This window comes from Carassius auratus, chromosome 26 (genome assembly GCF_003368295.1).
Source record: "Carassius auratus strain Wakin chromosome 26, ASM336829v1, whole genome shotgun sequence".
Taxonomy (NCBI): Eukaryota; Metazoa; Chordata; class Actinopteri; order Cypriniformes; family Cyprinidae; genus Carassius; species Carassius auratus.
Window position 1 is genome coordinate 4,224,725 of NC_039268.1, and position 25,743 is coordinate 4,250,467.

Genomic DNA, 25,743 nt, shown 5'->3' on the forward strand with positions numbered 1-25,743 from the left:
GACAGTGTGTATTTGTGGCCTGCTCATTCAGTTAAACTCTTAGAAAACGAAACGTAGAAAACGTGAGGCCTGTTGCAGTAAATTATACAAATATTTTTAAATAGACTAGCAACAAAATAAATTTTTTTTATTATAATAACGATAATACAGCGCACTTTAGTGTAACAACCAAGGCCATTTACACTTCTAAATAAAATGTTTAAAAAAAGGACAGACGATCTCTCACATACACCAACAGTAGTCTACTTAATTCCACAGATTAAAACCAAATCATATAAACATCAATTTATACAATGTTCAAATAACGACATTTTGCATTTCTACTTTTTTGACTGAATAATAATAAGATAATGGAGTACAGAATTCTGTTAATTTAACGGAAACCCCCGTTAAAAAAAAGAAAGAAAGAAAGAGAGAAAGAAAGAAAAAAAATATTTGATTAATTATTGTAAATGAAAGCAGCCTACTAGAATTAAAAAGTGTATTGAAGGGAATACTTAGACAATGTTTTGCAACAAACAAATAAATAAATAATCTAATACTAATGTAGCTATTTTATTATGGCAAAAGAATCCATTTTACTTCACAACCCTGTTACTTCAGGAAAAACATCTAAATATCATTAATCCAGTTTTAGGAAAATAACTGTATTGAAAGCAAGATATTTCAAGCACATACAAATAATTTCATAGTTAATACTGAAAGTTGATACTTTGTTCTTCCAAAGGCAAAACAACACTTCTAGTCAACGAAGAATTCAGAAGAATGTTACAAATTAAGTTATCTTCTTCAACTATTTGCATTAATAGTCAGGAGTTTTGATGGCACGCCTCAGCTACACGCCAGTGATAATGGCAAGTCACACTTTAATAGCCTTGACCCACATATGTTCTGAACAGTTGAAACACATGCAATATGCTTTGAGGAAAGAGAGCAGCTTTTCTATCAGTAAAGCCTTTTCTGTCTTTGTCTTTATGATATGGCCATGCAGTAACGACCACAAAAAGTCATTACTCACAAACTGTATGTGGAAAGGTAGTTATATATATATATATATATATATATATATATATATATATATATATATATATATATACAAAAACATACCAGTATTGTGAAAGCACATTAAAGGACCTTGGTCATACTACGGCTAGTCACTTAATTTTTAGTGTGCACAGCTTAGGGACAATTGGAGTCATTTTGGATGAGAAACCCTCTTACCTTGGGATCAATGTTCTTAAAACTCGGGTCTTCTTCATCCACCTCAAAGTATAACTCCAGGGCCGTGATAGACAGTGTGCCTTTTACCACCACAGCGGGCGCAACCAGCTGTGCGCTGGTGCTCAGGTTAACAGGCCCTACGGATCACAGAAGAGCACAGCGGTTAGTAAGTGTGTGTGTGTGTGTGTGTGTGTGCGCGCCTTCCCCATCCTCTACTGCCCTTGGCATAGAAACCATTTCAAAGGAGTACAGAGTGTTTACTTAAACACATAAACTCAACAAGGGCACATATTGACTTCCTAATAGAACATCTTTAGTTTTAATAAGTTTGGGGGGGGGGGGGGGCTCTAAAGTAAAGCTACATTCATTTAGGATAATAAGTATCATTTCAAATGATCACTCAATAAAACAAACACTATATGCATTTATTTAGGCTTGATATTTAATTGCATGCAATTTCTTTTAATTTTTTTAAATTTAACAGTAAAAAACCTTACAAATGTTAATTGTGTAATGCTCCATTGCCTGTCATAATATTACAAGCTTTGTATTTATTACTGTAAGGAACTAAAGATTTGTTGAATGTAAACAAATAAAGCATTACATATTACTTAACAATTAATTCAAGAAGTATGTAATTAAAATAGATCGCATTTTTAAAAAGCAAATTCGTTAAACTAATCCATAAATAGGATTATCTCAACACAATGGCATATTTAAGCGCTTCATCTGTCATAGAAACGGTATAGCCTCGATGTCAAAAAGCGCTGAAATCCGCTGTCAATCAGCGCGCACTGATCGCAGGCTTTGGGTTTAATCTGTCATCAATCTTAATTTATGCCAGCATGACAATGCTGAAGGGTCGCTCTGGGGAATTTCTGTCTCTCTACATGCGCAAAGCATCGGATATTCGCCTGCAAACTGACGCTGCAGTCAGTACGACCACAAGCCCATGTTTGATTTCCCCAAGCACCCTTCAATTCACAAACGCATGGCATGATCAGATAAGTTCATCAGCATATAATACGGCTGAGAAATAACATATTTCCCCCCGCTAAACCGGAACATGTTTCTATTACACTTGAATCAAACAGCTTGCTAAATGGATGATCTGCAACGATGCGAATCTTCACAATAATTCGCACTTATTTTGAGAGAGACTGCATTTTACTGTAGAACAGACTTGCCTGCCCAAATGATATAAAGAACTTAAAAACGCATTCATGAAAAATAATAAAAGTTTTACAAGAAAAAAAAAAAAATCGGTTTAAACAGATTATGAACCTGTAGACTTTCAATAAGGAAAAATATAACTGAATATAAAAATTAATATAAACATAACTGTGCTTAATGAAGTGTCCTCCTCGTGCATTTAAAGCCCCGCTTTAAAATATACACTGTTAAAAGGTTAAAATAATCCCATTTTAGACATTTTTATTTTTACTTAATTACTGAAAATATGAAATCTAAGTATGAACGTGGTTTTTCGGAAGAAACTCAGAGGTTCTAACAAAATAAAAAAAATTCTGCTTTTGTCCGTCAGATTCGAATACTAGTGAGCTAATGAAATGAAAGGAAGAAATTTAAGCATTACGTTTCATATATTAACTTACTTACATAAACTTAATATGTAAGGCGAAAATAATTGAATTATTAGTTGTTTAAAAGCAAGCAGTAGCTCACTGCTGGCTTCTGTCATGAATGTGGGCCTTGGAGCGCTGTTCAGTCCTCGCTCAAATCTCACCCGATCACAGGCCGCTAATGAGAGAGGACTGCTTCAGACAATGGTGTGATCCTCTCATTAACGTCCGAGAAGAAGGGGGTGACACGCCATCTAAACCGCCAGAGCGCGACGCAACAAACTAGAGCTCTGCCATCATCAGCGGAGCTGCAGTGCGCGCGCCCACTGGAGCGAGCGGCGCTTATTTTAAATGGAGCTTTGTACAACATGCAAATTCAGCGTGTTTCGTTGATGATGAGAGCGTTCTAGTTTGTCGTGGCGCGTCGATGGGCTGCTGTTCTGTACCTGTGAGGTTCTCCAAATCTTTCTCCTCCAAGGATGAGAGAGTGTCATCGTCCTCCAAGAGCAGCTCGCTCTCCGAGTTCTGCTTCCCCAGCACTGAACCCCTGATGGACTGTTTGCCTTTCAGCACGTCCTCCTCTGGAGCTGCACAAAACAAAACACATCACGTTCCTTCAAGCCAAGCGTAACCGCGCAAAAACTTTAAACGACTGTCAGTTCACTTCTACTCGGGTAAGTTGACTTAAAATAAAAATAAAAAAATATATTAAAAAAATTAATGCGCTGGTTAGTATTATAGCCTATTATAGACGAATGTTAATTTATATTTTATAATAAAATTCTAAACAATGAATAAATACCACTTTAATATAATTTTTGTCCCAAATGTCCTCGAGTTGACATGAAAACAACACATCAAAACCATACTAGCTATGGTTTTTAACTATCTATTTCTTTATTATATTTTTGTATCCGTCTATAAAATTTCATTGGCATTATTTTGATAGTTTGAATATTTAAACAGCTCATTTACATAACGATGGCAAACAGAATTGCCGTGGAGAAATTAATTTAGTTTGTTAGTTTAATTGAGTAAATTAAGTATTTGAATGTGTCGAATTTTGTGAAAAGACATTGCTGAGTTTTCCCCACAACTACACTGTTCTTTTTCTTTCAAAAATTACATTTGGCATGTTGTTTTCATGATAATCAGAAATAATAAAACATACATAATCAACTGACCAAAGTGTGCATGTGTCCATAATAGACGTTCTAATTCAATTAGTTAATCTACAAAAGACGTGCTTGTTTATGGAACTTTCTTTTATTGATTTACAGTCCAAAAACTAATATTTATACTAATATCTAATAACAGAACTACTTGTTAACATTAAAACCTTTTGAATCGCAATTAAACTGAAACAGACAAACATATATTCGGCTCCATATGCCAAGCTTACCCCTGACAAAAATCAGAAGTGGCCCTGTCTGATTTCAACTGTACATGACTTGAGGTTCCGCATAGATTATTTAAGAAAAATGGTAATCTGTAAACATTTACAGAGCACTGCATTCCCAAGTGGTGAGGGGCAAAAATGGGTCTACAGTAGAAACAAAGGCAATCTTTCATCTATGTAAACAGAGAGAGGTGACGGGGCAGTCTCTCATCAGACTGCTTCTGTCTGTAGTTGAGCTACTCAGAGTCCGGTCCGGAGCCATGTGACCTCTGCCCTCTCTCTCCAGATACATCACCTGAGGGGGGTTGAATTTGCACTTGAAGCAAAACCCTGAGACCACTCTATAAATAGAGCCCTAAACCATTAGGAAAGCAGAGCAAAGAAATCTCTTGTCATGGAAAGTATGCTGGTGCACTGATATTTAGAACGGTCTTCCTGTAATTAACTCTCCCCAGAGAATTTGTAGTTAGCAGCAGTGAAATTACTACCAGCTTCCTAATACATACCACATGCCTGTGTGCTCATGCCAGACTGAGTGGACACTAGGATGTGACAAAAAAATATGGAGTTACTTTTGTGAAGTCAACCATAATATGTTTTCCTATTTATTTACTATTGTGTCTGAAGCTAACTGATCTGGAGTCACTTCTTCCCAATGTTTTGTAATATAATACATGCCAAACTGCAATAAATGACAAATCTCTAATATATATTCTCTCAAATCACAGCTTAAATTGCAAGAAAACTGCGCGTTGTAAAGCCACATTTTTAACAACTCACTCTGACGAGAAACATAAACAGGAAAACTTAGAGAGAATGAAGAACAAATATTAGCATGAATATGTCAGACAGTATAAGAAAAAACAACAACATGTAAATTAATATAACAGAAATAAGATAAAGAAGTCCAGCAAGACACGTGTTTTTTTTAAAAATATTTACTTTAAAAATATTTGTGTATTAATGTATTCTGCAAATCCACTTAAATAATGCCATTCAAGCAAACATCATATACCTAGACAAATTTTTTTTTAATAAAACCTGTAGAGAGGAACAACTGTACCAGTGACCTAAACGAGTCAAAAACCCATGTTGTAAGATTACATTCATACATCAGCTTTACTTAAATAGCTCATTCATTCCCCTCATTCAGCAAATGCTAATGTAAATACATGCAGTTGCGTTACACTTTTAAGCTCTGTTTCCTTTTTCCGTGCAAGTTCAAATGCTCATTTATATGCGACTACGGAGGCAAAGCAATTAAATTGTCAGAATTAACAAATTTGTTTTTAACGCAAGTGCAGCCAGGAGTGAAGTCAGGAGGTGCGTATTGATCACAGGAACAGAGACATTAGTCTTCAGTTATTTACCCTGCTGTGAGTTGCCCAACACCGTAGCCCGCATCTAGACAAATCAATCCCTAGAAAAGATGGCGCTTTCCAGCCATAAATACATATCTTACCAAACTACCAGCCATCCGCCTTAGGGGTGTAAATCGGGCCACTGTTTCCTGGCTGGCGATGAATGATCGCAATTGTGCATGCCGAAAAGGAGAGGTTTTGATACGATGATATATTTTGAGTGATGAAAAAATAATTTGCAAACAAGCCTGTCTGTATTCATCAAATAAGAAATGCAGTTTCTTTTAAATGTATATCACTGTTATTTGAGGGGGAAAATGATATGCCTCATTCATCAAAATGTACATTATATATGTATCTAAATCTAAATTCCAAGTATTGTGCAAAATCTGACTACTGGATTGCTGAATATGACACACATACACACACACACACACACAATCATGACTTTCTCTTCCACATGTCATGAGAATAATCACAGCCAGATATGACCCTTGTGCTCTGTTTAAAAATTTGAGATCTTGGCCAAGTCTTTCACTCCACTTCCGCAACAAATTTAGGGTCAGCAGTAAAGACACAGCTTTCTATGGAGGAGGGGGTCATCATGAGCATCAATTAGCTGCTTTTTGTTGTTTATTCACTTTTCATAACTACGTCTTATTATGCGTTAAGAATCATATACTTCATTAAAAAACTAAATTATTGATCAAACATGCACTTGAGACATAACAGTTTGTATAGGTTTTTAGATAAAGCTAAAGACAATTAATATATGCACATAAATACTTGATGGAAGGATTGATTATTTCCTGCGCTGGATGGTCACTGGGGAAGCGTTTGAGTAAAATGAAGGGTTTTAAGGCCTCAAACTTTTAGGTTCCATTTCAAAGGTGAGCCAAAGTGTTCCTCAAGGAGCACTTGAACTTAACCAAGTCCGAAGTTAGCAAAAGAAAAATGCAAGAATACAGAAAAGAAAAAGTGGAGGACGGAGCAAATGGAGAGAAATCACTGGGTCCCCTCAGGGCCCTCCATTCAGCTGCATATTATGACCATTAGGGCGGCACATCAGTCTCTGAGGATGCTGGGATTCGGAGCACTTATTGCTTTTAGATCACATTCTTATTGACTTCTGTCACATTGGTCGTTTGTCTTGAGGACCTGTGTCATTCTGAGGGGGACTAAGCAGTGACATATTGGAGACATTTTTTCTCAGAAATGGCCCTGTTTCTGAGGGGTGCAATAGGTTAAGCTGCTCAAGTCCAAGTGCTGAATGGCACTGATTGTAAAGCCTGCTATCTCTCAGTGTGAGTACTGTAAAAGCTCGTCAGAAACAAAGGTGTCTGCAAAACATTTTAACTCTCACATGCTGTATGCATTACTGCGCTGCATGAAGTGATAGAGCAGAGCTCAATTCAAACATAACAAATCAAAAAGAGTAGGAGGAATGGGTTAAAGTGAGCGTGCTGTACATCTAAAAATAAGGAGAATGTGTTGATCACAGACGCAATCATAAAGACATTAAATGAGGCTGGAAAAGGCAAGACAAGCTCCTGATGAGTTTAATAACCACATGTTTACTTGCAAGAACATGGTAAAAACCAGCCTAGAATGGATAAATCATACTTTTATCAATATGTGCAGTTCATTATGGAATACATGAAGCATTTTTCAAACGTGATGACATTATAAAGAAAACATAATGAGAAAAAAATATTAGGTAGTAAATTATGCTGATTTTATATAAATGAAGTCATTGAAACAACTGAAAGGGCTCGTTTTTTCATTTCTGTACTGTACAAGTGAATAATTAAAAATGTATGCATTCATTTCTCTCCATTAGATGCAAAAGGAAACTGTTTGCAACAATATTACATCTACATATGCATGTATCTTTTCATGATAAAACTGGCTTACGTTTATACTCTTATATTCTAGAGTATTTCGAAACGTACGTTTTTTGACGTTGCATGATAACAAACAAAACTTTTTTTTTTTTTTAATGGTTTTTCCGTGCAGCGAAGTAGTTGTATGTGTCTTATGATAACATATTGAGATTCTTTAGTAGATACGATCTAAAACAGAACTGAGAAGAATATACACAGCACTGAGGGGTCACTTACTTAACTAGATTTTTCATGTTTTTTAAACAGTATAGATTTTTCAGTGACAAGCTATAACTTATCCCAAGCTACTTTATACATGTTTGCATGTAAAACACTACATAATATGTTTTAAATTCATGTGCTTTATTTATGTTCATTTTGAACCAGATTAAGGGACTTTAATTACACAATTATATTTTTCTACTTAATCTAAATAGACAAAATACAAAGCCCGTACGTATATATTTTGTCATCTAGTTTATATAAAAAAATTTAATCCAATGCACCTACAATTTCTATGAAGTGAAAATCTCTACATAAAAGTCCTCAAAATATTTAGTTAAAAGCTGCTGCTTATTGCTGTTTTTAGTCACCAAAACGATGTGTTATATCTTTATTGCTTTCACCCAAATTTAACTTAATTAATTTAACTTAATTAAAAAATACAGCTCTGAATTTAATTATTTCTATATAGCTAACATTTTAGAATGTTGGCCCTTACATAGCTTTAAAATTGTTTATTTTCTGTTAGTATCATGTAGTGTGGATAAACTCCAACAATAAAACTCATTTGGAAAAGTAAATAACTTCATTAAATCATGAGTAATTTGTAATATGGAAAAATACAGTTTTAAACTAGCATCCCAACCGCTGATGCACACACATCGAATACAAACACAAAGAACTTTGCTATTAGCTCTTCCACTAACCTTTAATACCAGCTGCTGACATGCATGGGAAGGAAGGAACACAGTGACAATTTAAGAACAATTAGCCGTACTTAAATATCTGAGCTAATGAGAGGAACTGCACGTGGTAAATAAACAAATTAGCAGCAAATTACTGTCATAATATTATCAGAGAGACAAAGGCTTCAGGACAGTGAGAAAATGTAATTTAATGTTTTTTTTTACTGAGTGTTGTTGCACTAGAAAGATTTTACAGTGACTTTAACTTTTACAGCCGTGTACCTGTTATCACAGGTTAAAGCATTATAGCTCTACAGACCGGGCTGTGTTTTTGTGTGTGAAAGAGTGTAAGCGCATGATATTATGTGACTATGCATTACCCACCATGCTCTGCTGCAGCCTTGAGTGTGGCCTCAGAGTGTGTGGACCCAAACGGGTTCCTGATGAAGCGTCGGCGTCTCCTCAGGTCATCCTCCCAGTAGTCCAGGCGCCAGAACTCCCGCGGTCTGCTGCCGAAAGGAAGAGAGAGAGAGAGAGAGAGAGAGAGAGAGAGTGTGTGAGAGAGAGAGAGAGAGAGAGAGAGAGAGAGAGAGAGAGAGAGGGGCACATATGTTAGCAATTAGCCAATGCAGTGAGAAGTGGCACAGGCAGAGCTGAATAATACTGTCCTTGTTTTGCTGCAACCTTCTTCAGTGCAAAGTGCACTAACTAAAGAATGGCTAATATCAGACAGTTATGGTAATTATGATAATTATTGTTAATAATAAAATCTACCTGGGCTTTGAAAGTAGTTGTATTTTTCCAGATTTATTTAAAGGGTTTAGTTTTCAAACATATTAACTGCATAGGAAACATATTAATGTCAAGCAATTTATTAAATAATAAAATTTTTAAATATTAAATCAACAATTTTTCCCTGTTTTGGGATGAACACTATGTAGTACTGCACAATATAATAAAGGCTGGATTGCAAACATTGTACATTATTTCAGTAGATAAATTCTGTATAAATGTGTATAGTTTAACATTATGGAATCAGATTGATGCACTAAAAAGTGTCTGAACACTAAAAAAAAATATGGATTTCACCAATAATAAAATACAACAAATCAATCATAATAATAACCACATCCAACCAAGAGTCAAGAAAGTAGAAATTTTTCAAGCTAGACATTTCACAAAAATATATATTAAATAATATAATTTTCAATTATATATATAAAAAAAACACAGTACACATGCTTATATAAATATATTAAAAATATATATTATATATTTAAAAAACATAAAATGAACTAAATAATTGCCAATCTATCTACCTAGCATAAAGCAGTGAAATGAAACTGTTAAAATGATACATGTGTGTTCTAATTTTAGAAGTCACATTTGCACAGAACTCCAGAAATGTTTGTCCTTGGGAGTAACACTGAAGGAGAGGCCTAGATTTTTGCGGCACCTCAAGAAGGTGAGATGAGAGCTAAATTCATCACGCTGAGAATCAGCCTGCTGACACAGCAATCCAGCACACACACACACACACACACACACACAGAATGAGCCAGTGCTGTGGTTCCAGGCTCATTTCTAAGCCCAGCAGGACACCTTACAGCAGGAATGCTGAGGAGAGGGACCACATTTGACTCGGTGTCCTTCACCTTTAGCCATTTTCCCTCCAATTTGCACCTCTTACCACTGTAAAGAAAACTAAAGCTCTTCCTCACTCTCATTCTCTCTCTTTCTTTCTATCTTGTGTTTTTGTGTTTTCTCTAGTCGTGTGGGAAAATTCTACTTTTAATGAAGATACAGTCAGGCGAACGATTATAAGATATTACCCAATTTAGATTCAAAGGACTTTAATTAAAATAATCTCTTGAAATATTCATTATGTTTAGCCCCCTGAGGGGCACGGAAAATACATTTCCAGCACCATAAATGAGTGTAATATCCAAAAGCTTGCTTAATTTGAAACGAAATGAACTCATTTCGGGCCAGGGGAGGGAAGGGTATAATTTGTTGAATCAAATTAAACTCTTCTTTTTTTCAGTAATGCATAATGGCACGAGCAATTAATTACACACGAACACAAAAGAAAGAGTAATTCTGAACCTAAAGAAACCCATGTGCAATTTTCAAGGAATGATAGTTTGGTGAATCTTAAAACATGAAGATCAGTGATCATATGCCATCCAGAAGAACCGATCCCAGTGGCCTGGCGGATCATCTGTGATCCAGCAAGCGAAAGGGGCTTGTGGTGGGGGGATGACAGCGAATGGCTTTAGCAGTGGCTCTGTAGCCGTCCTCCGGCTGATTTACTGTAGGCGCTGTGAAATATAACTCTCTAAGTCCATTCTGTTCTGTGGAAGTGAGAAGAAGTTTTATCGTGCAACAGGGCCTCCACACCCAAGCCAAATAAATCAGGATAACGGCCACTTAAGAGCCCTCCCTAGTGCTCACCTTCTTTTTTTACGCCCGCATACTTTAACAATCGCCAGCAAACACGCTATTATGACCTAAAATACCATAGAGGTGGAGAAAAAAAAAAGGGAGCAAGAAGGAAAGTATTGAAAGAAGGAGTTGAGAAAATAGATAAATCAAAGAGTGGTACTGGAAGTCTTCTCAGAATTAATGATTCTAGGAGAAATAAAAACAGACAGAAATACTTCTGGAAATAGTTATGGCATGCAAAATACACATTTTAAAATCCCACTTAAAATAGCTTCTCGGGCGTATGGGGCCAAGAAGGTTTGGGGCTATCCGAGCACTGCAGGTTTTTCTCAGAAGTGCGATCGATTCGCTCTGCTGCAAAAGGCTCAAAACAAATCCCATCTCGTAAAACTAAAGAGAGCGCTTAAACATGAAAATAAAAACAATTTTACTCTTCGCTTGAAAAGCTCACCGGCTCGACTAATAAGAGACATTAATAACTGATTTATTTAAGACAGGAAAAGGAGATGTAATTTAAAGGGAGATGTGAGTTTTCCTGGAGAAGCACAGCTCCTTGGAGACCATTTACGGCTCAGGCAGACAGCAATGCCTTTCTGTTAAATGTTTCAAAGGAAATGTTTACACACAGACATGAGTAACACCAAAAAAAGAAGAAAAAGCCCTTAGAGTTACAACTGATATTTTAGTAAAGAACGGGAACCAAGCACATAGTGTACATGCACAAAACACATGCAGTAAAAATAGTGCATGACTCCAGTCTCTTGGGTCCACCTAATCACTAATGAATGAGAGTGTATAAATACAACAACAATACAATAACCAGGCCCCGAACAGTCCCCCCTTAAAAGTGTATCCCACAGAGTTGTTTTTCTCAATTCCTACCTCTAATTGCATTCAGATGGAACTAAAGTATATTCATTATATTCCTATTTTGCAGTCACTTGTTTCCCAGTGTAATGCAATTATGAGCTTGCCTATGTTATAAAGCATAAATATGCATGAATATTTAAACAGTAGGAATGCATACGAGTAGCAGTATTAGAGGTCCAGTAGAGTGCAACCTTGAGCACCCACTTATTATTAAATTTCTACTTAATTAAAAAAATAAAATCTTCAATAAAGAGTTGTAAGTTAAACCAACAAGCTATAGGGTGAATCGCATCACCACAAACTTTGAAAAAATGCAAAGGTCTTTTATGAATGAACTAAAATCCCATGAAGCATTGTGAATTACATTGTCAAAAAAAAAAAAAAAATGGTGGTACAATATAAAACTATTCAAAAAGATGAAAAACAAACTTCCTTCATCTTCAAGGTCGCCAATAAGGCTCCAGATTTAGCTAGTAATGTAAATAAAAATAAATAAATAAATTGAAATCATGCTCGCTGATAGGAGGATTCAGGGGACTTCCCAGTGCTATATGAGAATGCAAACATAAGAAAAAGACATATAAAAGGGAGTGCACTCATGACTGTAGTTGTAAAACTGTACAACTCTTAATTGTTGCACAATTTTGATTTTGGACTATCCTCTTTATCACAGTTATGCGCTCATGTGACTTTGATGCGTTACGTGGTCACAAACCTATCGTTTTCATGAGTTTTTAAGTATTGTGGTTTAAAGACAAGTGATTTTAAGCAGCTAAAATGCAATCTTCAGTGAAAGATAACTAATTTAGCTATATGTGAAAATAGTGCTCATACAGCACGGGAGTATTAAACAGAGTTATTTTGCCATTTTATAGAACGTGAACGGTTAAATACAAACTTATGTGTCAAAATGCCTGCCTTTGCAAGTATCCTCATAAACACAGTAATTTAAGTGAAAGCAAACAGCTGAGAAAGAAAACACAGGTGTAGCAGTATATTGGATCTGGGCAGCTCTTAAAGTGACAGCAGTATAAAATCACTCATATCGTGATATTGGATTTTGGTCATATGGCCCAACACCAAGTACAACTATGAATTACTGTTTGGAATAACTGTTAATCATTTTTTCATCAATCAGACAAACTGGCTCTTTTTTTACGTCAACATTCAATTGCTTCAAAAATAAGTTGTTTTTCGCTACAATGGTTCTCCTTTATAGCGAATAACTGTGTTCAGGAATGATTACAAATATGCACAATATTCACAAATGTCAAAAATTCAAGACTGAGGAACACAGCCGACACATATCCATTAAACAACACAACAAAAAAAGTGGTAGGAGAGAGACAGAGAGTTGGGTTCATTCCATATCGTCCCGTCTGTCCGTGAACAGATTTCCCTCTAAGCAGCGACGAGGTGTTTGCATGTGATAGTTTCCTCCATGTAAATAGCCACTCCATCATTCTGGCTTCCAACGTTCATTAATTAAAATGATCACCGAAGGCACAGAGCAGATCCGAGGAGCTCCTCTCCTGTCAGTCTCTGAGAGAGCAGAGATACAAAGAGGATCAATCTGTCTGCAATACAACACCACGCCGGCCACTGCAATTAGTCTAGCAGCTGGAAACGCATTCGCAGCCTCCACCGCCGCCCAGACACTGTGACAATAGAGCCCTAATGAAGGCAAAGGAAGAGTGTGCATGTGTGTTATCCAACCGCCATCAATCCCAGCAGCAGAATCAGCTGCACATTCCACGCAGCAAGTGTTTTCACAGCATTGATGAATTATTCATCCACCCTCCCCATCCATCCATCCATTCCTTCTTCCAAAGGGGGTTCCTAACAGGAATTACGCCAGCGCCTTCTCAAGACAACGACAATTACAAAACACAATAGGCCTCTAGAACCGGGCACGTATCCATGCCGCACGGGCGCAATTAGTAATTAGTACGCTCGTAAAGCAGCCATGACGGAAACAGACCCATAAATGGCAGTGGGGAGTTGCAATTCTCTTATTGCATACGCCGAAAGCAACACTCAAAACCCTCCTCCAAACGTGCTTAATGTAAACCACATTGGGCGAGAATTTAACATGAGCTGGGACTTTTATAAGCGCTTGTTAGGAGTTATTGAAGTCTTTCTTCTCACCCAGTACCAGTGTAAGTGCTGGGTCGCTGGCTGTAAATCTGAACTGGTTTACCAACAGAGATGATGAACGGGGGGCTAATCGTAATACAGTTTAATACAGATGGTGACCCATTGAGTTAATGAATAAGGGAAATAGATCGGAGAGCGAGCAGTAAACAGTAGGACAGAGAGAATCAACAGAGAAGAGGGTCATGTTTTATAATGTCCTCTTTAAAGCTTCAATTGCGCTCCTAAATTGTAGGTTTGCATAAAACAAGCCACACTTCAAGTCTACTTGACTCGAGGGAGGTGTCATAATAAACAAAGCATTTAATTGGGCCATGTGTTGAGAATTTCAGTGCGTGTGTGTGTGTGTGTGTGTGTGTGTGGATGTGGGATTAATGAGGTGTTTTTTGGAAGTTGCTGAAACAGAGAGGTTGGCTTGTGCCGCCACACTTCAGAATGGCATCAGTCTCGCACTCCAGCAGCGTTATAAAAGCCTGCAAGGGTTTTGCTGCAAACACCGGCTCTAAATTACACACAGGTACAAGTATAACCACATATGCCCACTCAAGAACAACAGGCCTGGAGGCTAGAGAATACTTTTTTCAATACATGGCTGAAAAAAAAAAATGGTGTAGGATTTACTTTGAAATTGTTAATAAATTTAACAAATAATTACAAAGAAATTAAAAGAAACAAATAAAAAAAAATTAAGAAGAAAGACAGAAATATAGTATCTTCTTGTAAAACGTGGTCATGGGGCTGGGCGATAAATCGATAACGATAATTATCGTGATATTTATTTTTTTTGTGATAAAACGATAACAATAGTTCAATAAATGTTCAATATAATGTTAATATGCCAATAGCAGAATTAAACACACTACTCATTTGAACCACGTCGATCCGTTCTGCTCAAAGTTCAAAGCTGCGCAGTTCGAGTTCACTAGAGCAGATGTGTTTAGTCGCTGATGAGACTAAACAGTGGTGCGAGATCCAGTGTGAAGCGCTTGGATTCAGGTAAGAACAAATGACTAGTTTAAAGTGATGAATCAGCGTTGATAAACAGGAGAAACACTGTGATACCAGAAGGCTTTTCAATCTACAAATCGCCATCATTTACCATGATTTTACTGTAGCCCCAGTAACTGCACAATGCTATTGTGGTAGAAATGTGGGTATTCATATTGAATGTTATTATATTATTAATGTAGACATTTACTAAATGTATTTTAGGAGTAATATAATATAATAACAGTATTTTTTTGTGATAAAACTACAGGGTTTGTGCATTTATTCTAAATGTATTTACAGGAATGGTATTGTTTTCATATAAATACCTAGAAACCATATAGTAACATTTTTATCAGGGTATTGAGTTGCTATATGTGTGGTTTTAACTGTGTTATCATGATCTAAATGTATGCTACTATGAGAGACCAATGGTTAATAAAAATAATTAAATAAATAAATTAAATAAACAGTCGGAATAATTACATTTCACGATATACAATTGTTACTGATTTTGATAATGTACATAAATGTACCACTGCATCCTAACTGAAGCTAATACTACTGATAAATGAGAATTTCTAAGAGATAAAAAAAAGTAATATCATTATTAATATTGTCAGCCAACACAAACCCGTTTCATAATTTGAAACCATATCAATATCACTCATTAGAACATGCAGAAACTAATAAATACATTTTTCTATTAAGATGTTTATTTTGTTGAGGAAAAATGACTGGAAAATTGTTTCTCATGTTCTGACCATAAAGAGTAGTTTAAAACCACAATTAATGGCCTGGTTTTTTGGCCATATCGCCCATTTAATGTAAATATCACTTGTAAACCATATCTTTTTCATTGTGTGTAATTTCCAATCTAGTTTAGACAAATTATGATAAATATATTGATCTACAAGCAAGAGGAGAAAAAGAATAGAAAAAGAACAACAAACAGAAAAAGAAACAATGCATATGCTGACATGAAAATGACAAAAATGGCCTTGATTAAATGTCTGACAGGAAATAATAAAATTAGATACCAAATCACCTTCCACACATTCAGACGTTCTTCATAATGTCATTTCTCTATGAGGTCTTTGCTGCTAATCTTTACTGGAAAGCGTTCAGACGCTCCATTACAAAATGCTGATTTTGTCAGTGTGTCTGAATATTTGACTCCTATGATGATATCACATTGTTCTTTTTTTTTTTTTTTTTTTGACAAGGACAAACGATTGCCATCTATCAGGATGGAGAAAAACACATCAAACCCTGGTCTATTGGTACCTGTGTGGCCTGTTTATGAGTTTAAACCCATTAAAAAACATTGAAAGCTGCCGGAGGATGCAACATCATTTACAAAAAGGGCAAAATGATCCTGCAAGAGTGATGATGGTTTCCTAACCGGCTATCCGTTCAAAAGCCATACATATGTGCAGGCGTGTGTATTCTGGGCTGATATTACATGGTGTTCATTTCTGGCATGGAGATTATGTAAATGACAATAATGTGACCTTTAGCATAACAAACGGGCCAGACAGAGCACAAGTTTCATACATCACTCCTGCACAGGGCATTTTAGAGACAACTCGCAGTCATTTATAACCTTTTCCTGTGGATTAATGCAGTTAGAGTCGGTGTGAACACATCTCTCTTTGTGCCTTTTTCATTAATGCCTGCGATTGCCACTGCTTAAATTGCTCTGTATCGCTGAGATTATTTCATATGATTTGCATAAGCCATGTGTTTATGGAAACTGAACGGATGAATTGAATATTTGTCATGCAGAAGAAGGGCAAGCTCGGGTCTCTCTGTCAAACTACTGGCAATCGTGAGATGCGTGGCCGTCTGGAGTCTCAAATTAAACTGAGAGAGAGGAAATCAGAGGGACTTTGCCTGATTAAGGTAGCAATGTCCATGAAGAGCAGTCGGAGGCAGTGATGTTGACTCTGTGCAGTGTATGCTAATGTCTTTCTAAAGGTAGACATAAGGTCAAGAGCAGCACATGATAATGACATCAGTGACGGAGCATCTGTGCTACATCTTAAAGGAGAACAAATGGCTTTTCTCTGCATTTTAGTGGTTTGTATTTATTCATGCATTGCTTACTGTCATCTTTTTAATTTGCATTTCATACATTCATCAGGGCCAATGGTTCTTTCTCCAACACTCTCCAGATCAAAGAAAGAATGATAATGAACAATTCAGTCACTGGGTCGAAAAACTATAATGGTAAAACTCTATTGTAATTTCTGTAATACTTATGGTTCATTATGCAAATGTGGTAGCATTTGACCAAAACACACTGATTAATTAAAAAAAAATGTATATATTAATTACAATAACACTAACTTTCTTCAAAGTCACAAAAAATAGTTTTTGACAACTGTGTTACTCCAAATAAACAAATATAGAAATATTTTTTTATTAAAACTTTTTGATAAAATCCCTCCCAACCATCAGGTATCTTAAATATTACGTATTTTGAATTTAATTAAATCTCACGATCATCAAACGAAAAACAAGAGAACCACTGTGATATGGTCAGAAGGGTTTACAATCTACAAATCGCCATCATCCACCACCAAGGGTCACCAATTCACCTATGTGACCAAAATAAAGTAAAAATCAAGCAATACTGTCAAATATTAAGATTTTAAATAACTTCATATATACACATTTTTATATATTATAAAATGCAATTTATTCCTGAATTTTTAAAAGCATGGAGAAGACACAAGACAAGAACAATAAAAGAGACAGAGAACGTCCAGAAAGACAGAAGAAAAAAGCCCATAGGGTTATAGAAAGAAAGAAAGAAAGAAAGAAAGAAAGAAAGAAATATGGGTGAGATGGGTAACGGATGCCCCATCGTGCTCCAGGGCGGGAGGGAGAATTTTATGTGTGCCTCTTTCTGCTTTCGCTGCAAAAGCAAACTGCTGGGTCACAAAGATAAAGGAGATTTTTTGGTAAATGGTGAAAGTGTTGAAATAAATGACCCGACCGGAGCTGCGTGTAATTACTGTGGCCCAGAGAGTAACAATCTATCACCGTAGTGAGGGGGTGACAGAGTGCTAAGGGGTTAGTCAAAGGAGATAGCCTCTGACTAACTACTGGACCTCAGCAATCGATATTTTCCTGATGTCGTTCCTGGGAGAGAGCGAGAAAGAAAGAAAGAGAGGGGGGAAGAAAAGGCCTTAAAAACTTCCCAAATGGCTTTTCATTCAAATATTGATCAGGGCCTCCTATCGTGACCTTGCTCTGTCACGGCAGTATACTTTCTTAAGGGCATATGAAACTCATAAATCTGAGTTGCTACAGAGGAAAAGTGTGCGTGGTGTTGTGTGTAATGGCTCTCGCTGCATCAGAGGCCCGTTTGCTACTTTATGTAGGGACATTCCATTATAAGGCCTCCTTTGAGAAGAGGATGATGGGAAAGTCTAAGGGACAGATAAGACAACTTGAGTGTTAAGAATCACTCTGTTTCAACAGACAAAAGTACAGAGAATCTTGCGGTCTCCTTAAAATTGGAACACAGATTTTTTTATTATTATTATTATATTTAGCTAAAAAAAGATACTTAGCAGAATCCCTTTTAGACAACAGATCAGTAATTGTATTTCCTGTAGCCATCATTTCTAGACCTTTCTACTGGCATTTTGACAATAGCCCGAATAAGGCAGAGACTGTACGTGTGTAAATGTATGAATAAAAGAAATGGACTCATACATATACATTATGAATGAGAGAGCACAACCAGTTACCATAGATTTTGGTCTTTCCCCATTTAGGTTGATGAGACCTGTACTTGCATGGCTGAAATGGGTATTACAAATATGGCTACCGAATGAACCATTTTGCTGAACCATGTTCCAATGTTGAACTTTCACCTGAATATTGATAAATATTTTGAGGTCATACTTCCTCACAATCACTAAGCCTGATTCAGATCAACTATTTGTGTGATAACTTGTTATCATGAGTCATTGATATTCATGATACAGATCAAGTCTGCAGTGATATAAGGGCATACAACATTTCTGGCATCACAGCCCTGCTGAAAAGACCAACGTTGCTGCTGCCCAAAGACTCACCTATTAACTAAATGAAAAACACCTCAAGGCTATCTTTTTGCACTGCCTCCAGATGACCATAATAATCATAATAAGCATACTTGTCTGTGCCTATAGCCTAGTGGGCATTGCGCCGAGATTTGAGGCTGTTGTGTTACAGGTGTCCTGATTTCAAATCCTGGCTCTAGGACCTTTCCTGGTCCCACCCCCTCTCTTTCCCACTTCATTTCCTGTCTCCTCTACACTGTCCTATCGTAAAAAGGGCAAAAATAAATAAAATTTAAATAACCCACCAAACAAATATTCTTGATTTATTTATCTTTAATAATAAATATTAAAGATAAATTATAAATAAATAATAAGTGTACATGCACAATATTTTTTTTTATTTTTTTTTTATTTTTTTTTATGTGCTGTGTAATTTAAGTACTTATTTTGTCTTAACCCTTTCTCAAAATTTATTTGTGCTCTGTCATTTGGCGCTTTCTAAGACATCCTGTATATGGACATGCTCACATGTGCCAAAGGCTGGTGAAAATTATGTCATAAAAAAAAGGGCTTTATTGACTCATTTTATTAGGGGTTTTTTTATTTAGTTTTTTGTAATAACATGTTCACACTCATGAACGATCATTGTTAACATAAAAGATCACTGATGTCACTTCAGAATACACATGCAAATTTATTTTTATTTTTATTTTTTTCAGAAAATATGAACTCTTCTTGGGTTTTGTCTTAACATAGGAATGTCTTAACATAATTCAGGAAGCACTGTTGGGAAAACAAAATATTCTCAAGAAGAAAATAGTGACTTTTTAAAAAAATATTTAAAATAATGTTTCGTGAATCCGGCCCAAAAACTACTGTATCTTAACCAAAGGATAACTCTGCCAACCTACTAGGGATGTAACGATGTTAGAATCTCACAATATGATATTATTGTGATATGAAGTCAATAATATGTGATGCAATCTAAGAAAAACCCATCAATATAACAAATATATTTTAAAAACTACACTTTTTGCCTGGAAGACCTATCGTTTCATATCATCATGTGTTTACAATAATATAGAGACATTTTGCTATTGCAATGTCTTGATATTGATAATATTGTTACATCCCTACAACCTACTTTACCAAAAAAAAAAAAAAAAAAGATACCGGTTAGTTTAGTCTATGATTCTATGATCTGTCTATGATAGAACAGACTAGCATTAATCAGCAGTGTTAAACAGTCTAGACAAACAAAGGAATTACTGGTCTAAGATTTTTTTTTTTCTTTGGATCAAAATCAGTAGTGGCAAAATGTCTTTTCAGCACTACTTCTGCATCTTCAGTGGAACACTTCATGTGACTGCTGAACTCTGGGAGTTCTGGAGTATGTGGAGTCTGTCATGCTAACATATGGACAACATCAGCGCTACGGGAGCCGTTAATATGTCCTTCTTTGACACTTTGTTACTATTTCTTACAGTCTGGGCCACTGTTGTGTATATACAGTCAGAGCTAAATGTTTTCATTAGGACATATTTTAATCCATTTCCATAACGCAAAAGAGGAGAGCTGTGAGAAGCCGTTTTCGCATCATTTATGTGAGATATCCCAAGGAATCTGCAGCTGTCAAACCTTTACATGCTCTCTGGAGGTTTACAGATAGAGCGGGAAGACATTGCAAGCTGTCAAGTTTAAGGCATGGAAATGGGGCTCAGAAAAGCTCTGCATGTGAAAAGCACGAATGTGTTGCGAGTCGCCCACAGATGACAGATATTCTACATAGCTAATCCATGTTTACAGCTAACGTCTCAAGTAAGAGGTTGGACGTCTAGGTGTATCGTGGCGGTTTGTTTGAAAGGTTTTGAGATTCTGTGGAAGAAAATCTCATTTGTTTTCATCATGGATGAAGAAGGGAGGATAAGGAGGGAGAAAAGAGAGCGGAACAGCTGCTCTCTCTCTATCTGGCCCACAGTCTTGTGGGATGTTTGTACATGGTTTCTCAAGTGTTTATAGCCAAACCGAGCCATTAATGGTACTTGTTAAACAGCTTATGAAGAAATGTAAATAAAAGCAGGACATGTATATGTTATGACATGCTGTAATCTGCTAAGTATCTTGCCTTATCTTTGCCAGGACCACGCAGGCCAAGTTGATAAAATCATTTATAGTTTGTCATGAGGAACCTCTGCAGATGATTTAATGTGGAGAAGATTGTCATTGTCAACTTTTCTCATGGTCCTCTGCATTTTGCTTGTATAACTTACTTATTTTCTGCAAATGAAAAAATAAATGTTTCTTTTCTTCTGTAAAACACAAAATCAGAAATTTCAAAGAATGCACAGGACAATTTTTGTTTCAGTGCAGTTACAATGAATGGGGACTGAAGCTTTACAGTAAAGGTGATCTCTAAACCTTGTCAATAAATCATGTTTGAATGAGAAATGAATGACTCCTGTTTCTGAACAATCATTCAGGGCTGCATTTACCAGAAGCATGAATTATTTTCTTTCCATTTTTTTTTTTTTTTTTTACTTCTCTCACGAGTGTCAAAGAAAGTCAGGTTGGATGCCAAGACTTTTACTTTATTTTGATCTGATTCTCAAAGAAAGCTATCACACAGCTTCAGAAGACTCAGTGCAAGCACCATATCCATTCACTTTCATGACACCTTTGTAGTGCTTTTCATTTTACAATGAATAAATAAAATAAAATTGATAGATATTCTTAAAATAATATGGTTCATAATTGGTTCATAGAAACTGATCTGAGCATTCTGAAGCTCTTTGAGAGACTGGATCTCTGTTTACTCTTGAATGTAAAAGCAGCTGAAGAGAAAGTGAAGGTCAGATAAAACTGAGACCCTTGCAGCTAAAAATGAAACTAACAGAAGGACACTCGAGATCACTCTGTTCTGATGTACAAAAACAGTCTTATACTACAAAGAACCAGGGTATTTAGCATCAATTTCCTTCTTTGTATAGCTTTGGCAACATTAAAGAGTAAACAGAGGAACTAATAAGCCTTTGGTGAGTGTCCGGATGAGGAGATAATCATAATAAAGTACACTGGGCAGTACTGGTACTCTACTACAGACGCATTAAGCATACACTGGTAAAGGGACTGAACTTCTAGAGGTCCCTCCAAACCAACCTTAAATGCTGTACAATGTTTGTACTCTCAGTGGGTGGGAACAAACTGTCTGACATGCACTGGGACCTATAAGATATTACAGAAGATATATTCTATAGGATGAAACCATGTGACAGCAGTGTCCTGCAGCGTGACATTCTGTACTTCATTAAAAACTATTTTAAAAAACTGTCTGTTCATAATTATAATACATGCAGTTTATAATTGTTTTGATTAAACGACCACACGGAATACTTGTAATCACATTTGAAAATGTACAATTTAACAATTACTTTTACAAAAGCATTTGAATAATGTGGATAAGAAAGAAAGAAAGAAAGAAAGAAAGAAAGAAAGAAAGAAAAAAGAATTTGGCATTCAAAAACGTATACATTTTTGAGATTCTTTTTGATTAATAGAAAGTTTAAATGAACAGCTTAAAAAAATCTTATTGCGCTTTTTAATGGTACTCTATATCAATTTTGGCTGAGAAAATCCTCAAAATGAACAAAGACATTTTGTGGCAAATAAATAAAGTACTGCATATGCATTATAAAGTGCCTTTAGAAGTAAACCCAATGAGGGATGACCCAATGAGAGTCATGACTTCAGCTTTTATATTTGCACCACACATCCAAAGAATATTGAACAGTTACAGTTTTGTTAAGAAATAATGCAAAATTCCTCCTGACCTTTTAACAGGTATGTGTCCACTTGCACTAACCACAATAATAGTTTCATATATTCATTCATAATTCAGTGCATAACTGACATGTTTAAAATATTAGAAAGTCATGCGAACATATCCATTTTACTGTCAGGAGTGAGTGAGTGAGTGAATGGGTGCTGCTGCCCGCATGCACGCTAAATAAACACAGACCGAGCGCTATAGAACACAATACAATAATGGCACAATAATTCTGAGTAATACATGCATTTTGCTAAAAGATTTGTTGTTGAACATTAAATGAGCCTTTTGTAGAATTTCAGTCTACACACTGTATAAAGTGTATTTTTATGATAGCAGTACTTGTAAAGGGACTATTTTAATAAAATGTAAACTAGTACAGTCCTAATTACATTTTTTCCTTTTTAATTTAGTGATTTTAACTTTTAATGTAGTCATTTTAATGCTTTAAAGAGCAATGTTAGATTGTAACATTCTAATATTCTGCTATCTGTTCTGCTAACTATACAAACAAAATACAGAAAGGCTGCATGGCTATAATAGTGTGTCTGAGAGTCTGTGGTGATATCATTGCGTTCCTATTGGTGAATCAGAGAAAAACTCAGCTTGGCCTGACAGCCTGTCCCAAACCAGGTTAGTTTCCCAGTATTAGTCGCCACAGTGACTTGAGCTATACAGCTTTTTTATATTTTATTGTTATATTTTTATAGTTTACTTTTATTTCATTCTTTCATCGCTATATTTATGTTTATCTTCATCTGTATTGTATTCTTTAATAATTGCATGTTCATGGAGCGGACCTGACTCACATTTCACTGCTGGTTATATATGCTCTATATAATTGTGTATGTGACGAATACAAATCTTGAATCAAATATATATATATATATATATATATATATATATATATAAAATACTGTTTTGAATGTAAGATTAAATGAATTTACCCTGTATTCTTCTACTTTATATTCTGTATCTTCTATAAAATGAGATTTGTGGATGAAAGCCAGAGAGTGGTGGGCTACAAGCGTGATGGCGTGTGGTGGGAGAGAGGTGAAGGAGTGCTTGTGTAGTTTTGGCGAGCAGGACAGCAGGGTGCTCTCATAACAGCCTGAGCATCATTAACCAGTGGGATGATGAACGACTTGCATTACCTACACCAAATGTGACGACATTAATGAAGCATCTCAAATAGCACCAAATGAGAACCTAAGGTGTGTATGTGTGTGTGTGTGTGAGAGAGAGAGAGAGAGAGAGAAGAGACATTTGTATATGACTGAGGGGCCAGAACCTTTGCCCAGCTATTGTTATGTGTGACAGAATTCAGCACTCCCATGAGAACAGGATTGTTTGTGTTCATGGATTAGAGAGAATAAGGAAGAACAGTAGAAATCCTATTATAGAATTTTCCTTGGATTATATTCAGTTACATCTCTAATATAGTGGTCAGTATACCTGGTTTCATTTCAAGACATGTATACGGACATCTAGTGTTAGGCCAACACAGTAACACATTTTTTTTATCATACAAAAGGTATTAAAATACTAAAATATTATTAAAATGTGTTAGAAAATACTGTAGGTAAAATTACATTGTAAACTATAAATAGCCATGAGAATCTGCTAAGAAAACAAGCTTGGCTGAGTGTGTTACAGTGCCCAGCATTCCTCCGCTCCTGATGGGCTGGGCATAAAATGACAAAGCACAGGATAAAACAGTAATGCTAATATTGATAGTTTGTCCATTACAGGTCAGCTAACTGTCCTCCAGAACAGTTACAAAGCTGTTAGTTTCGATTTCACAAGGCCGATCAATACGTGGGCATACTGTTTCAATTTTGCCTGCATTGATTTTCTCTATAACACCACAACCCTGCCGCATTCATCTCTCTGAAAGAAGGGAAGATTTGATTTACTGAAGAAAAATTGGAGTGCACATCACAAAGGTTTCTGCCGGCGTGGGCTCCTGACACAGAAAAGATGGATGTCCCCAGGCAGGGGTGCCTCTAGCCCCGAGGAGCTCCATTAGAGATCACTGGAGCTGCTGCTGGAAATGACTCGCATTAGAGGAGGAGGGAGAATGAGAGCGAGAGATAGGGTGTGATGGTGGGAAAAGATGAGAGAGGAAAGTGAGAAAACATCAAAAAAGGGAGTGCAATAGAACGAAGAAAACAAGAACAAGCAAGAATCTTAAGAACAATTTGCCAGCTCCTGATAAAAATCTGGTATTTCTACAATAACTGCCAATTTTCACAAAGAGAAAGCAAAATGGTGTGAATTTTCTTTTTTTTTTATGCAAAATGTTGGTTTACTGCTGTGCTTATATTTACTATAAGTAAAGACACATAACAGGTTCAGAAAAGCTGAGTTTGATGAAGGCAGACGAGACTACAATTTATGTAAAAGCTGAGAAAACGAATTAAACATTTTGAAAAAATAAAATTTGGGGTGTACTCATTTTAATAAAAATCATACAGAATTGCAAAAGAGAGGTTAATGCTTGTACGCAGCTAAACGGTGTACTTTCTCGAATAATTTGAACAAAATAAGACACCAAAATTTACCTTATTTGTCAACTCTTAAACCATAGTATGCACTTCATATCTGCTAAAATATCCCCTTCCTTTACGCTGTCTGTTCTTCATTTCATCTGTTTCTATCTTCCTCATCTTCTCCCTGACAGTGTTTGAGGGCGTGGAACTGCTCGGAGCACAGTAGCAGAGTGAATTTCCATGCTACATTAGTCCCACCATCAGAATGCAATGAAGGAGAATATGAGAGGAAGACTCATCTGTCCTGCGAGACTCCCTCTCCCACTCCTCCTCCTCTTCCTCCTTTCTATCATCTCTCTTTCGGCCAGCCACTTTACTGGCATGTCATCTACATGAGAGATCATCTGTCTTTTGACCCAAATAAACATGACCACACCAAAAAAAAAAAAGAGAGAGGAACGGATGGCAGCAAAAAGAAAAAAAGAATGCTGTCAGCAGCCTCATTTGTGGGCACTATGTTCATTTTGTCTGGTTTTGGCAGACGCTACTGCCACATGTT

At 36.2% G+C, this 25,743-nt stretch overlaps 1 protein-coding gene across 3 annotated transcripts in view; it reads right to left on the minus strand.

Annotated features, from left to right (window-relative positions):
• The window catches only part of lrba (LPS-responsive vesicle trafficking, beach and anchor containing), a 240,783-nt gene that overhangs the window by 81,355 nt on the left and 133,685 nt on the right, over positions 1-25,743 (minus strand). For 2 of the 3 annotated variants that reach the window (XM_026203765.1, XM_026203762.1), the window contains exons 37-39: positions 8,737-8,861; positions 3,248-3,388; positions 1,222-1,358 (exon numbers count right to left, since the gene is read on the minus strand). In XM_026203765.1, the coding sequence (XP_026059550.1) occupies positions 1,222-1,358; positions 3,248-3,388; positions 8,737-8,861 (403 nt within the window). The remainder of the gene's footprint in view (positions 1-1,221; positions 1,359-3,247; positions 3,389-8,736; positions 8,862-25,743) is intronic. The other variant, XM_026203763.1, reaches the window with a different exon arrangement.